General features: G+C 45.7%; 1 protein-coding gene across 3 annotated transcripts in view; it reads right to left on the bottom strand.

Annotated features, from left to right (window-relative positions):
- PIAS4 (protein inhibitor of activated STAT 4) overlaps positions 1 to 12,034 on the bottom strand; it is a 30,019-nt gene extending 17,985 nt beyond the window's left edge. For all 3 annotated transcript variants that reach the window (XM_019556974.1, XM_019556975.1, XM_019556976.1), the window contains exons 1-3: positions 11,948 to 12,034; positions 7,997 to 8,432; positions 827 to 911 (exon numbers count right to left, since the gene is read on the bottom strand). In XM_019556974.1, coding sequence (XP_019412519.1) covers positions 827 to 911; positions 7,997 to 8,432; positions 11,948 to 11,974 — 548 coding nt within the window. In that variant the 5' untranslated portion in view covers positions 11,975 to 12,034. The remainder of the gene's footprint in view (positions 1 to 826; positions 912 to 7,996; positions 8,433 to 11,947) is intronic.
- Between the last annotated feature and the right edge of the window lie 3,149 nt (positions 12,035 to 15,183).

Below are 15,183 nucleotides of genomic sequence, written 5' to 3'. Positions count from 1 at the left end.
AGAATTGCCCACCCTTGTCCTAAAAGGTCCACACAAGTCCTGATATACTGTTTCCTCTCTCACTGGGTCCCTGAATGACATTTCCCTACTCTGTTTTCTATCAATCTAGAGCACCACGGCTTTTGAGCACTTAAGTATTCAAGAAAGAAAAAGCCCTCCTCTCCCTCTGACATCAGTACTTGCAGGATTATTTACTGTGGGAAAGTTGGGTCAGGGTTTTACATCTCGTTTTGAGGGCTATTTGGTTTGTCGTCATTCTGATCTTTCATGGCAGCGAGTCCCACAGTAACAGGCCAGCTGCAGAGAAAGCTTTATCTCCCACACGGGCGTATTTCACTCTTGGGGTTGAAAGTTATGTCACTGAAGAGGAACGTAGTTGTCATGGTAAGTCTTAGTGGCAGAGCGTGAGATGGTTGCTTAGGTAGCTATTATAAGGATCCTTATAACGGAGCAGCTTTCTTTCAGGCAACTAAGGTCAATGGCATTAAGCATATAGCTTTTAACCTGGGATTCAAAAAAGCCACTGCAAACAGATTCACAATGCAGGGTTAAGAGAATTTAAGACATCTATTGATTTCATGCTGTTTGCCCTGCCCAGACTTACTATTCTAGCTGGAGGTTACAGAACTAGGAAAGTTGGGAGACACTAAAGGCAAATTGGATAGCGCAAAGAAATTACAGTTTTTATCAGCGGAGAAAAGGTGGCGTGCTAGTGTCCTCAAGCAAGCAGTGCTGGCAGGCAGAAAAGAGACTGGAGAGAGGAAAAACCCATCAGGGACGTTACACAATTCAAAGGCTTTTTTAAACAATACACTGCAAAGAGTACCTGGAATTTCTGATCAGATCCACTTGTCTTGATGTCAGTGCAAAAATGCATGGACTTTCCTGGAGCTTCTCATTGTTCTGTGGGACTGAAGAAACAGGAGAGAAAAAGGAGACTTTATCTCCAGTGCATATCAGAGTGAAGCAGAGACCAATCACATTCTCACTTTCATTGCACTGCTAAAAAGAGGTAAATTCAGTTTGCTTAGAGCTGCATTTGTGTTTGAAAGGGTGCAGAGACTAAACATGAGAGAAGTTCAAGCCTCCCCCAGCGGGACCGAAGAGTTGTATGCAAACTTCAAACATTTTCCTGGAAAGATAAGGAAGCAAGATGTGTGTCAAATGTCTTTATGCCATGCACTGCTGATTAAAACAGACTGTTCACTCCTTGCCTGCCTCTTTTGTTGGCTGGGGAATTAAAGTGCTGTGGACTTTAGTCCCAACTATTTTTCAGGACCCTCCCCCTCCCCACTTCCATAACCTGGACAATATGCAATACTTAAAAATAAAAGCCTATCATGAATGGTACCACAACATGAAGACTAGAATACAGAGAAAAACCTAACAAAGGATGTCAGAGCATTCACAGATAAAACCACTAGACTATGGAAAGGGAAGTAGGCAATTGCACATCAGTTTCGGACAAGATAGCTTCAAAACCCCAGCCCCAGAGGGCAAAGAAAGAAGTGTTTACAAAAAAAATAAAAGGACTGGTGCATTTGTAGGCATGAGAGTGCTGAGATTTACTGACAGGTGAAATGCTATGCATAATAACTGACACTTTAAAATGTAATGTTTGTTTAACATTTCGTTTTACAAATAAACCTCATTAAAATTAACATTTAAAACTGATAACCTATGCTAGCTTATAGGAAGTTTAAATCCCAATTGAAATGAAAAATAAATCACGCTCAACCAGCAAAAAAGCTAAAACAAAAAACTGAGATTTAGGAGGGTCCACTGGCTAAGCACCTGCAACTTCAAATGCCAGACTAGTTCTCTCAGCAACTGCCTCTTCTGCAAGGCAGAACAAATATCTTCTTCTTTCACTCTAATCAATTAGTTTGGTTCAGCTAGTTTATTCATAGCTAAGAAATTGAGCGGGTATTGGAAAAGCAGGAAAACTGGTTTTCCTTTTTCTAATCTGTGAACAAAAAAATGGAGATGGGGGTATGTTGTCCATCAGTCCTAAAACCTTGGAGGGCACAGGGACAGAAACAAATCAGTGCAGTTAGCTGAAGGTACTCCCTTTATGAATACGTCAACTGTAAATGCAAGCCATATCTTTGTAAAATTACCAGTTCATAAGGAAAAAAGTAGGCAGCATATTTAAGGCAGTATTAAAATCAAAATATTAAAGTGTTATTTTTGTGCATTTTCAATCATAATCCCCGTTTCCATCCAAATGCAGCTTGACACAAATTGTAAGAACAAATCTTGTAAGTTAGAAATGCATCATTTGCCATTTTCTAGCTTAATAAAAATACACAAATTAAACAGGCTAGATCATCCCTTCAAAACAACTGCATTGTCTTGGTTAGTAAAAGCAAGTATCAACTACAATAACATGGCAGAGTTTTGAAAAGGTAAAAATACAAAATGAGACTAAAATGAATAATTTAAAAATTGATCCACATGGCAAGAACTCTTCTCTTTAACCAAAGAGATTGCCACCTTCTCTAGAGAACAATGCTGGTGGGCTGACTAACCCAGACTGAGGACGCCATCCTCAGCATCAGCAGCGAAGCAGTGACCCCAACAGTCTCCCACCCAAGCCCACGCAACTGGGAGATTTGGTTTTGCTGAAGTTACAATCTCCAAAGAATCCCTCAGCAGCAAGACATGCATGCAGTATGCCGCATACCCTGGAACACAAAACGTGCTTATTCAACATGCCAAACGGCTGGGGCAGCACTCCAAGAGAGAAGCCCATCCAAGATTACCTCTCCTGCTCGATGAAATATAATGGGGCAATGAACACAGCCAGAAGCCGAGAGAGGTAGGACAGCTCTTGCCTGCACAGCACCAGGCACAGAGAGAACAGCAATCCTACGCAATCTGAGCATTCAGCCAAGACCACAGAAAAAAGCAATACCAGCCAGAAGCAGAAGACGCTCGCTTTCCTCTGCAGCTGCCTGGTTAACGGTGAAAGAAGGAAACCGTTAGGAGACCTGACCTGCACCCCCCTTGATTTTTATTCCTCTCCAAGGACCCAAGTTGGGCCAACTCATCTTTACTGGATGAGAGCCAGGATGCTCCCCTCATGCACAAATAATGCCTCTATTTGGTTGGTCAAAGTAGGCTGCTATGACTTGACACAGTTCTCAACCCTTTCTAGCTGTGAAGAAACAGAGAAATCACACTAGGTCTGACCAGCAGACTCGTATCCTGTCACCAAGCAAGACCAAAACCAGATGCGTGACAGGAATGTGCAGAAAAACACCCTTCAGTAGCTTATGGGATAATGTATTCCCAGGGGGAATTTCTGCTGGATCCACATCAGACAAACATTGATCTATGCCATGAAATGTCAGGATGTCCACCCCTTGCTTGTGACCACTGAATAGCACAGGAACACTACCATCCACAAGGTAAAGCCCTTGCAGTCCAAAATGGCCAGGCACATACATCCTTCACCCAAGAGCAGTCATCAAAAACACGGTTTTTTTTTAGATACCAACCTTAGACAAACGAGTTTCAAGCAAAAGTCTTTCTTGAAAATGAACTCTTTTGAAATCATGCAATGCATTCACCACTGAGGACAGACCAAAACAGTCAGAGCTTTAAAGCAAGCCCTGGTGAGGATTTCTCAGAGGAGCCCCGATGCATGGAAGCATGCTTTGCAATCAAGGCAATGCAGTTGCCTCAGCCACCAAGCCAGACAGTCTATTCAGAGCAACTGGGGATGATCTTTGTCGAAGGAAGGAATGTACCGTCAAAATGCTTGCAGCTAGTTAGAGCAGAAATCATACTGTCAAGTTGATATTAAAAAGTCTAAGACAAAACAACGCCGTTTACTGCAACAGTGGCTGGAACTGCTAGATTACGTAGCTCTGTTCCCAGAATGGTCGTACGAGATCCTCGTTGGGCACTGCCTCCGTGGGAAGTCCCACTGTCTGCAAGTGCAGGCCAAAATTCCTTGCCCCACTGTGTTTTAATATTGCAAAAGCCAGTAACAGCACTGCCCTAGCTGCCAGTATTTCGCGAGGATTAATACCCTAAGAACTGTGAGGCACTCGGATGTTATGGTGACAGGGATCATGCAAATGCCCAAGAGATAAATACCAAAGTTTGTTGGAAACAGCAGTAGAAAAAAAAATTCAATGACTAGAAAGGTCTACACTTGATCCCAGTCTTACATCTGAGACCTCAGCAATAGAAAAAAGTGGTGATTAATTAATTAATGGGCACACCTGCTTCATTCCCACTGCCAAACCATGTTAAAAACTGCCCACCCAAGGCAGCTGTGCTGATTTAACTAAACCATTTCTAACCAGAGTAACCGAATTCTCACAACTCTTGTGGGTTTACGGTTACCAAATACTGAATATTACCTAGATCATGCTACACTAAACTGTTTGCTCCCACAGCTGAGGCCCTCTCTCGAACCGTACGTAACCTGATGCTTGCCTGGTCAGGGAACACTGCCTAGAGACCAAATTAGACATACCCCATCTCACCTTTTTTCTCAAGGTGATAATTTTGAGGCAGGAGAGCCCTTGTTACTTCTCAGCACAGATTAGCTTCCGATTAACCATTATCCTTCCAAGTCAAGGGAATGCACAAATTGCTGTTCCCTTGTTCCCACCACTACTACTACTGTGCTTTCAAATTCTCTCTTTAGTTGCGGCCCATTTCACCAGGCCGCATCAGTACTTAAGTACGTGTCACCATGATCTTTAATCTCAGATTTGTCTTGGGTGTTTCTAAAACACAAGGAAAGGAACAATTTTTGAGAGCAGCTCTGGTTTAGATAGAGAAGCTGCACCAGTATAACAAAAGGTACATCTGTAAACAGAAGTTTAAAGTGGTGCAACATCAATACACACAACCTTTTATTCTTGAGGACTACCTCATAGTTCCACCCCAACCTCACCAAGCAGAGCTCCATGGAAATGCAACTTTTCTTCACTCGTTTTACATTTGCTTCCTCCAAAAATACCATCACCAAAAGTACTTAGAGCCTGCTTTCTACAGAGCATGGTTTTACAAGGGCACTGCTTAGCAATGACAAACAGAATCTTGTTGAACCAAGTATAAAGGCTGGTCACAAAGATGTCTGTCGCTCCCCCTAGCATTAACACTTGAACCAGATCTCTGCAGAGATGCCCAGCCTTCTCTCAGTTCCAGTTACTGAAATGAAACGGCAGGGCCAGGCCACACAGAAGGCCCTCATGCTTCCTGCCCCACATTAACAGTGGTGTGTGTTTGTATATTCCCAGCTTCCAGGGCTTGGAAAATGAAAATCCAAACATGTCTTATACTGTACATTGTGAGCAATAAGTCGAGACACCGAAGATAATGAGCATCTGTTCACCACCTAAGTACTCTATACTAATGAAGCAGAAGTTGCACTTCTCAAAAGAGAAAATTAGTCAAATGTACTTCAGGGAACAAGCCGACTCTCGGGAGGTATTAGCTAACATTGGGGTAGGATACTAAGTCTAGCCAAACCCAAGATCTGATGTCACCTAACAAATTTTCAACTCTTATAATCAGGATAAATAGTTTTCTGTTCCTATTTCTCATCTGTAGATATTTCCACTCTTTTTCTCTTTGGACCCATGGACAGGAAATGAGGTTGTAGCTAAATATATGTATTTTTTTCTTCAGAAGATTGGATCGCATTCAATTTACATTTCTGATGGAGCACAACCTTGAAGCGTGCTGCATTCAGAAGCAAATTCATCAATTTCTAAAGCTCTAGCATGTGTGTAGTTAACATACAGTTTAGCCTGTCAGCATCAGTTACCACTTGTCTAAGGTATGACAGCCTCCAACCTTTGTTGCTGTCACATGAAGCCTGACTCATACAGTCAGTAGAATTTTTTAAACTTTAAATACTGGTGAGCAGTTCAGAAACTAAAAAATACGGAAAATAGGAGTAAACGGAAAAAAAATAAAATAAAAAAATCAGGCAGCACTGCACAGAGGGCAATAAACATATGGAATACGTTAATCGGGAAAGGCAATTGAAACAGAGGATATAAGTAAGCTCTAGGGAGATCTACACTGGCTTGCGAAGGCGGAAGGGAGTGAAGGTATGATAAAAAAGCAGGAAGATGGGATTAAGAAATTATGAAAGTGTAGCCACATTGGGCCAGACGACTGTTTCCTGTTCCTAAAAATTTATGTTCTCCTGATTTAAAGAGGACAGTTTAAGTATTGTCGAATTGTGGTAAGGCAAGTTTTGCAGAGCCACATAACATGGTCAATAAAAGTGCTTTTCAGGTCCACACTAGAACAAACTCTGCACTCCTCCTTGGCCAGCACAACAATGCTGTACAGCAGTGGCCATCTCCCAGGTCTTCTTTCAACTTTCCAACCCATGGCCAAACACTGCAGCAGTTCATCCACCTGCACGAGGGTAAAGTGTCATTTCCTTCATCTATCACCACTGCTTTCATACTCACGCACATTGGAAACGTGCCTTTTCAGCAAAGGGAGATCAGATTCCCAGGTTCTGTCTTTATTTTGCTAAAATAAAAGTCTATGTCGGGTCGCAGGGAGCACACTGTGTCTATGCTTCAGAGTCAGCAGTGGCTTCCAATAGCTCTCCAAGCACAATTCAAGGTGCTAGTCTTGACCTATAAAGCCCTATGTGGCCTGGGACCTACAGAGCTAAGGGACTGCCTCCTCTCTTGCACTCCATCATGATCCTCAAGGTCAGCCAAGAACAACCTCCGTTCACCAAGTCTGCTTGGCCAAAATGCACAGGAGGTCATTTTCAGTTGTTGGTCCCCAGCTCTGGAACTCCCTTCCGTTGGGGCCTGCCAGAGCTGGAGCCTGGCCATCTTTCAGAAGTGGTGTAAGACATTTTCATATGGGAAAGCTGTTATCAATGTGGGGTTAAGCTCAGGGTATTCTTTGGGGAACAACTGTATTACTTCATCCATTTTTATTACTTTGTTGTCATAGGCTACCCTGAGCCTCTTTGGGGAAGCTGGCACAGAAATCCAATCAAATCGAATAAATCAGTACAAATGTTGTAGCGAGGCCTCATGTTACCAAGCTTACTCCTTGGACAACTGCACATCCATGTAGTTTGAGGAGTCCCAGGGCAACCAGGAGAGGGGAAAAAAAAAGGGGGGGGAAATGGAGGAAAGAAAAAAGAAAGGCCACCAAAATTACACTTCACCCAGGGACACCTATGCTTAATACTACTCAGCAGTGTTCCCTCTAAGCTGCATGGTGTGAGCGGCCGCACAGGCATGCTCATGCCATGCTGCCAGGCGCACCTGCACGGCCGCGTACATCACACAGCTCAGAGGGAATGCTGCTACTCAGAACTACAACAGCGCAAATGCAGTGTCCAATCATCTGGGCTCCTAGTTGGGAGAAGATGCTTATTTCACCTTCCAGATTCTTCTAGTTGTCTCTCAAAAACACAAGGTCCTGAACATACAAAACTGTGACTGGTCCATACAGAACATGCCTACTATGGAAGCCATCTTCTTTCCCTTGTGGCAGGCTTTCAGTCTGCTGGGCTAAGTACAGAACCAACTGGCACTGATACAGAAAGGGACAGCGCTCCTGTTTAGTACGCTTGTGGCACTGATGCAAAAAGAAGCTTCCCCCCTAATATACTGCTCCATTAGCCAGAGCAGGGATAGATTATGATTCACTGCGCGAGGATGCAATGCTACAAGGCAGCATTTTCAATGACGGATATGAAAGCTCCGGCAAAACAAGACAGGCTTTACATTACTTATCAAGATGACTGCAGTTCCTGTTTTAAGGTATAGGGAATATAAGCAGAAACAAATAAACCTATATTTAAAACATTTTGAACAGACACCCGCCAGAATAGGGTTCACTGGGTCCCTCCCCTATTCACATGGCGGCATTAATCACTGAGAACACTGCCGTTGTTTCAAAGCCTGTATGCTTTTTGCACTTTCTTTTCCCCAAATGAGCCCTTGGCACAAAGCCTGCATCTGGGTACAAGACTCACCTAGCTCTGTTGGCTTCAGCAGTTCATCCAAGATGTTATAGAAGGGCAGTTTCACCAGTCGAACTTCGGGCTTTACAACTTTGGGCGGTAACCTTCCCAGTCCATTAAGGTATTTTCCATAGATCGCAGGATAGTCAATGTTAGTAGTGGAGATAGAAGTCCTAGCAACAGTGCTCCCCCGGTCGTACGAAGAATGTATGGAGAGCGTCTCAGGAGGTCGGTGCGGCTGCTGCTGCGGCTGCCCAGACTCAGAGCTCTTCTTGGCATAACGAGTCTCATAGAGCTCTTTAATTTTCTTGAACACTTCTGGGCTACAGTCAAACTGGACCAGCTGCAATGCTCTGGTGACTAGTTCATGTTTAAGTCCGCTTTTACTCCTGCCGACATACCCCAGTAACATCTGAAGATCCGACACTCTGAAACTCATCACCATGTTCTAGGGAATAAAGACGAAAAGTCAAGTCAAAGATTCTTACGGTTATAAATAGATTGTGTGACAATTCCCTCCACAGTCTGTAGCCTGGAATCCAAAATACTGATGTTCACTTTCAAGAGCGACACCCAGCCTTCTGCTTAGATCAGCTGCTGTTCACCTGATTAACGTGCTGTGCGTTAGACACTTGCCTGGACAATGGAAATGAGCAGGAGACCATCTACTGAATTATCAACCTATTCATACAGGTCAGACAGCGATGGCACAAGCTCATCTTTAAATTACTACAAACATTTGTATCCTTGTGCTGATTTTAGTAAAAGCAATAGCAACTATACAGTAACTCAGGGAGACACTGAGTGGCTTTGCACCATACATATTCATGGCTTAGTTCCTTCTTTCAAAAGAAGGAATTAGCCCTACCCAATAGCTCTCATTCCCTGCCTGGCACCTGGGAAAATTGTGTGCGTTTTTTTAAAAATGCCATTGTGTTTGGGTGTATTATGATGTCATCCTACATTAAAGCGAAGGCAACAGTTAATATCAGTAGTGGAGACAGAAGCTCAAGCAACAGTGCTCCCCCAGCTGTATGAAAAACACCCTGTTTTAAGACCGCACACATCTATCCCAGTGTTATCAGCACTGCCTGCATGTGCAGGAGAATTCTCACATATGCCTGATTTAGAACTGAAATGCTAACAGGCCACAGAATGATGCTCAAGAGGTTTTATTTAAGCAGAAGGTAGGAAGACAGGCCAGGCCATCAGTGACATTCACAGGGAGCCCTCTGGTTAGAAACCCAGTTCTTGATGCTAGACATCCTCAGCATCTTCCCTCTTTCTGCCAGGATGTATTCTCTGGACTCTGTTTGAATATTTCATCTTCATAGCAGTCTCTGGTCACTGTAGTCTGATGTTTTTAAAGAATCCTTTCTATTCAGTCTTCCTGCGCTCACGGGAACAGTTCCTTGCCTTATCACCCAGGACTTCTTATCCTCTGGGTGAGAGCAGGGCCTATCAGATTGCTAGATGGGCAAGGGTGCCAAGGGACTACCTGCTTCTCTGGCCCATGCCCAGCCACTCCTATGACTAGGCCCAGTGCCTGCTTCGCTACTGTTCTAATGGAGCACCATAAAACTATTAAGGTAGACCCAAGGTTTTCAAGACCATTTAACACTAGCCAAATCTCAATTTCACCGTCTTGTGCTCATGGAAGTTCAGAGAGCCTATAACTGTCCACAGATTCAGGAAGACAACCTGTCTACATTGGAAAGCTTATCTGCATAAGAATAAGAGCTTTTTAATTAAAAGTAATGCTTAGATTCAGAGATTGATCATTCTGATCCTCCTGACTACCAAAGACAATGTCATAAGTGTTCAGGGTGAACCGATGAAGTGCATTTCCTATAAATGCAAACTGCCTTGAAAATGTTTAGCAGGCACCTATGTTTCTCACTTCAATGTACTTCGTGTTTTATACACAGTATTCTACAGCAGAAGATGAAATCAGAGCGCTGGTAATGATCTTTCCATCTGAAGTCAGATTAATCTATGCAAACCAGCTGATAACAGTATTCTTGTGATTCTCTGAAGAGGGACAAACTAATTTTTAAATTAAAAAAATGAAGTAAGACCAAAAACGTTCACTTGCCATGTTTATTTGTGGGAAGTAGTATTCAGCCCAGAAAGACCTAACATTATTTTATTTTTCCCAGTTTTCTATGAAAGCCTCTAACTTCCTGGTTCACTGGAGAGGTCACAGAACTCAAACTCACTGGCTGGACTGAGACACCGGGTAGCTGAGATGTTCTGGAATTTCTTCTGGCGAGGGGAAAGGGCTTTGGAGAAAGTTCAGTTGCTTGAACACTTGTCTCAAGACTTGGGAAACCTGGGTTCATCTATCTCCCTGCTTCACTACAGAGCTGTTGTATAGTTCGGGATGAGTCATTTGGTCTCCGTGCTTCTGTTCTTCATCTGTAGCATGGAAAAAAATAGGACTTTGCCACCCCGCGGAATTAAGATAAAGAAACGTTAAAGACTGTGAGATGCCTACTGCAAGAGAGTCAAAAACACCTCCAAAAAAAGCTATTCCTGCACTCACTGTTCTTGCTTTTGGATCACTTGAGGCATCAGGAACATAAAACAGTTTACATTTACGCGCAGTTTATATTTAGCAGCGTTTCAAGTCTTAAAAAACACAATCATGGTTCTTGACCAATAAAAAAGCCAAAACATTTAGGCACAGAGAAAAACAGATCACTAGAAGGTTGGGTCACTCACTCATCAAGGAGCGGGTACAAATACAGTTTTCGTTAGCTAGCGAGGTTATTTCAATATCAGCGCAGATGCAGGCTTTCCCATAAACTAGGAGGTCATGTGGACGAGGGGCACAGAAGATGGCAAGTTCCAGTCTACCAAGCCCGCAGATTCACACAAGTTTAGGGCTGGAAGGGACCTCAGAAGATCATCTGGGCAGGAAAGATGGCTGGCCTCACACGTCACCCCAGTGCACCTTTGATGACCAACGTGTCCGCGGTGCCTCCCATCAGAAGAGCAGCAGGCTCAAGCCACCAGCGTCCATCCTTCAATCCTTCTGCCACTTTTCAATCCTGCAACCTCTCAGGCAGCGCGGCAAACCCTCAGCTGCCCCGGATAGGCGAATTCCTTCCTTCCAGCCTAACCCGGGCATACACCGAGCACCTTCGGCTGTCATTGCAGTCACCGGGTAAGAGTGGTGATTTGACAGGAAGCTTTGCAGCGCGAAGCCGCCTTCCAGCTCGCCCCTGGGCGCATTTGCCCACTTCACACAACAAGGGTATTGCACAGTGGGACTGGACCACAAAAAAGAGCTTGGTGCTGTATACGAGACAGAGCATCCCTTATATATATATATACACAGGACTACATATATGGGATGCTCTGGAAAACTAGATGCATTTTGAAAGCCCCTGGATTGAAATGTAAAGGTCGCCGGGACCCTCGACACCTTCCAGCGCCACACGGTCTTCCCCGAAAGCTCCCCTGGCCTTTGACACGGACCTCAGCAAAACCATCTGCGAAGGCGCCGGCGGAGGGGGAGTGTTCAGCAGTGAATTTCTCCGCCGGGAGGTATTTGGACAGCTCCTCGCAACTTGTGCCAAAAGCCTTTCCAGCGGAGGATGCCTGCCCGCCATCGCTAGAGGCCAGTCCCCCCCTTGCAGCCCCGTGAGCCGAGGGGAGAGCAGGGAGGGTGAGGGAGGGACGGGTCGACCCCAGGGGCAGGCGGCGGAGCAGAGGGAGGAGGGAAGGATTGGGGGCCGGGGTGGGAGGTCCCGGGCTGAGCGGGGGTCCCCCGGGAGCGGCGGGCGAGGTGCGGCCCGCGGGGGCGCGGCCGGGCAGGACCTCAGGGCACGGCCGTCTCCCGGGGGAGCGTCCGGGCGCGCTGGGGCGGAGCCGGGCACCGCCGCCTCCCTCCCGGCCCAGCCCCGAGGCGCCGCCGCCACCCATGGGAGAGGGGGGGGGAGGGGGGTGCTCACTCACTTTCGCCTCTACCCTGCTGTCCGCCATCTTGTTTCCAGCGTCCACCGCGCCGGGAGCCGCCGCCGGTTCGCGTGAGCGGCGGGGGGGGGCGGGGCGAGCGGGGCAGGCGCGGCCAATCAGAGCGCGCCCTCGCAGCCTCCCTCCCACCCCAGCCGCGGGCGCAGGCGCAGTGCAGCCGCCCGCCGGCGCCGCCTGCCGCCAGAACCCCGCCCCCTCCGCCTCTGACAGCCGCGGGCTCTTAAAGGGGCCGAGCGCGGTGGGGGGACAGGGAGGGAGCGGGTCTCACACCCAGTCCACGTGCAACCAGGGGTGGAAGAAGCATCCTCCGCGGCAAAGTGCTGTGACTCCTTCACCATATTCGGGGTATAACAGAAGTCCTCAGGTTCAGGGTGAATGCAAAGGGATTTATCTTTCGAATCGCTCCCAACCCTGTGGGTTCATCAGTGCAGCATGTCATTTGAGGGAACAAGGCCAAATCCTGCTCGCTTGACATGTGCGAGCTGCCCGGTGGGCTCCAGAGATGATCCGACTTGCGGGAGAAAGGGAGTTGGGATCATTAGCCACGATGGGCTGGATTTCTGTAATTAATGGGAGCACATACCTACACCCATCCACACCCACATGCACCCATACCCGCATCCCCCATCCACCCACACCCTTACACGCATGCCCACCCCCCATACCCAGACCCACCCACACCATCCTACTTACCACCTGGGGACTGGGCTTTGACCCGCTGAAGTGTCTTGTGGGACTTTCATTTCTACCCAGAGCTTTTCCAATCTCTTCTCTGACGCCCGATGAAGGGTGTTTGTGCCCGAAAGCTTGCAATTCGAGAAATGTTTGCAAAAATCTAGCTGGTCTAATAAGAGGTATCTCCTCTACCATGAGTTCTGAACCAAAGTGTCTTGTGGGAGCATCACATAAACTTGGCAGATTCCCAGGGAGGCCAGAGCCGTCCTCACCCCAGCCTTGTGCGTCCTGGCTGTGCCCGTGACTGACCGCAGGGCAGATCAGCTCCATAGGAGCTTCATATCCTGGCCCTGCAATGCGGCCCAGGCTAATCTGATTCTGTATCTTTCCCCTGAAGAGTCTCCATAGTAGCTGGGAGGAGGAGGAGGAGATCCCACCGTTGCCCACCATGGTTGTCCAAGGAAAACCTTCCAGCCTCTGCCTACCCTTGGTAAGTGGAACCGGCTCTGTAAGGGCTGATGAGGGGAGGAGGGTAATATGCAGCTGATGCTATCTCCTTCCTTCCAGTGGGGATTTGTACTTTGAAGTCCTCCCACATACACCCATGGCTCAGGAAGGTCCAACCCAGCCCCCTGGGGCAGAGCCCTGAAAGAAGAAAGGGTCCATGGACCTGCTTCTGTTCCAGCTGACAGACCCTGGGCTTTGGCACCAGGGATGTTAATGAGCCTTACCCATATTGCAAGATGGAAACAGATACAAAGCAAATGAGGTCCTATGACTCAGCTGGAGTTGCAGTCAGGAAGATGCTAAATTTAGATCCTCAGATTTGTCCTCTCAAGCTCTGCTAGCTGGCATTGTCCTGACTTTCTGGGACTTGTTGTCCTAGTGGTGCAGACATTAGCACCGGTGACCCCAGTTTCAAAAATCATGAGCATGACCCTCAAAAGTCTTGTGATCGTCTGAATGAACATGAGTTTTAAAAACCCGCCGAACTTCACGGGGCTGTCGGCATTAGCTTCGAGGGGCTGAAGTGCTTTGGTGGTGTGGTTATGTCACTGTGTATAACAGTAACAACTACAGGCAGAGATACAGGTTTTTGCATAACACTTCACACTCACAGCTCTGCCATGGCAGCAAAACCCCTATTAGATAGATAGATAGATAAAATATAGGGGGTGCAGGAACTAGATAGATATTTTATCTATCTTCAAAGTTGGTTGGCCTTGATTTAAATATATTAACAAAATAAGCAAAAAGAACCCTCCAAAAACCCAAAGAGAAGTATAAAATTGCACAAGTCTTTTATATCTTTTCCCTTTAGGAAACTTTCTCTTGAGCATAATTTGAAGGCAGACTTCAAATTTATATATTTGCTTCAAAAGGTTTGTATTCCAACACAGCCGTGCCAGTCCTATGCAAGCAAAAATCATCATTCAAGACCCAAAATACCATAAGAGTAGCTAAAAATGTTGTAAAATTATTTGGGGATCTTTTTTTTTTCTTTTCATTTTGATTTCTACATGTTAAGGTACAATCAGTTAATATTTTTAGTCTTTTATAACACCAGAACTAGAAACTTCTTTTTAAAAATGAAAGATGAGATTCTCAAGTAATCCTTTGTTTCCAGGGGCAGGAATTAAAAGGGATGATCAATATTTTGTGATCCTAGGATAAAACAGTAAGAGTTGGCAACCCAGTAAACTAGGCAAAGGTGATATCTAGTATTTGTTGGTCAAGATTTTCACAAAGTTTGATTCCTATATCCATATTTGGCACCTCAATAGATAAACTGATTTTCAAAGTAGGGTAAGAGTGATTTTTGTAACCCTGACAGTCCAGAAATTATGCAAGAGGCAAGGTTTTCTTTGGGTGATATCTTTCATCGGTCAAGTTACGTAGTTGGGATAAAGTTAGACAAACTTTCGGATGCAAGATGTTCTTCCTTAGGTCTCATGGATTTTCAGAAGTACTGGGTAGTTTCTACTATAATCTTTCAAAACTCAAGTAACCAACAGGGGCCCCAATTCTGTGATGAAATAACAGACGTAGTTTACAGTAGGCACATCGGTGGGCTTAGAAACTTCTGCAAAGGACTAGGGCCTCAAATCCCTTTTTGTAATTTTTGGACTTGAGGACTGTTTGGGGAGGGGATTTTTCTGAGGGACAAAGTAGCAAAACCACCATGAAAATCAACAGGAGTTGTGCAGCTAAGGACTATTTGTGCTTTTCGAAAGATCATGGGAAACGATGTTGTAAGTGTTGAACCTTAGGCTAAAAACGGAGACCAGTTTATCTTGGAGCTGATTGGCCCAGGCTTTAACTCTGCATCAAAACAGGCAGCAGGCTCAGTCCTTAAGGCATGCAGCCTTAATGGCAATTAACTCAATTAGCCCCAACTGCCTTGGGAAAAGGTGTTATCTCCATTCTTCACAGGTACTTAGGGTAGGACAATGAGCTTGTGCTGTAGGAGCCCAGCAAAGGCGGCTTGGGGCAGATGGGGAATCATATGATCTGTTTTTCAAGTCACCTGTGCATTTAAGAGA

Source organism: Crocodylus porosus, unplaced genomic scaffold (genome assembly GCF_001723895.1).
Source record: "Crocodylus porosus isolate Cpor-Errol unplaced genomic scaffold, CroPor_comp1, whole genome shotgun sequence".
Classification (NCBI taxonomy): Eukaryota; Metazoa; Chordata; order Crocodylia; family Crocodylidae; genus Crocodylus; species Crocodylus porosus.
Note: the sequence above shows the minus strand (reverse complement) of the source record. Positions and strands in the feature narration are given on the sequence as shown.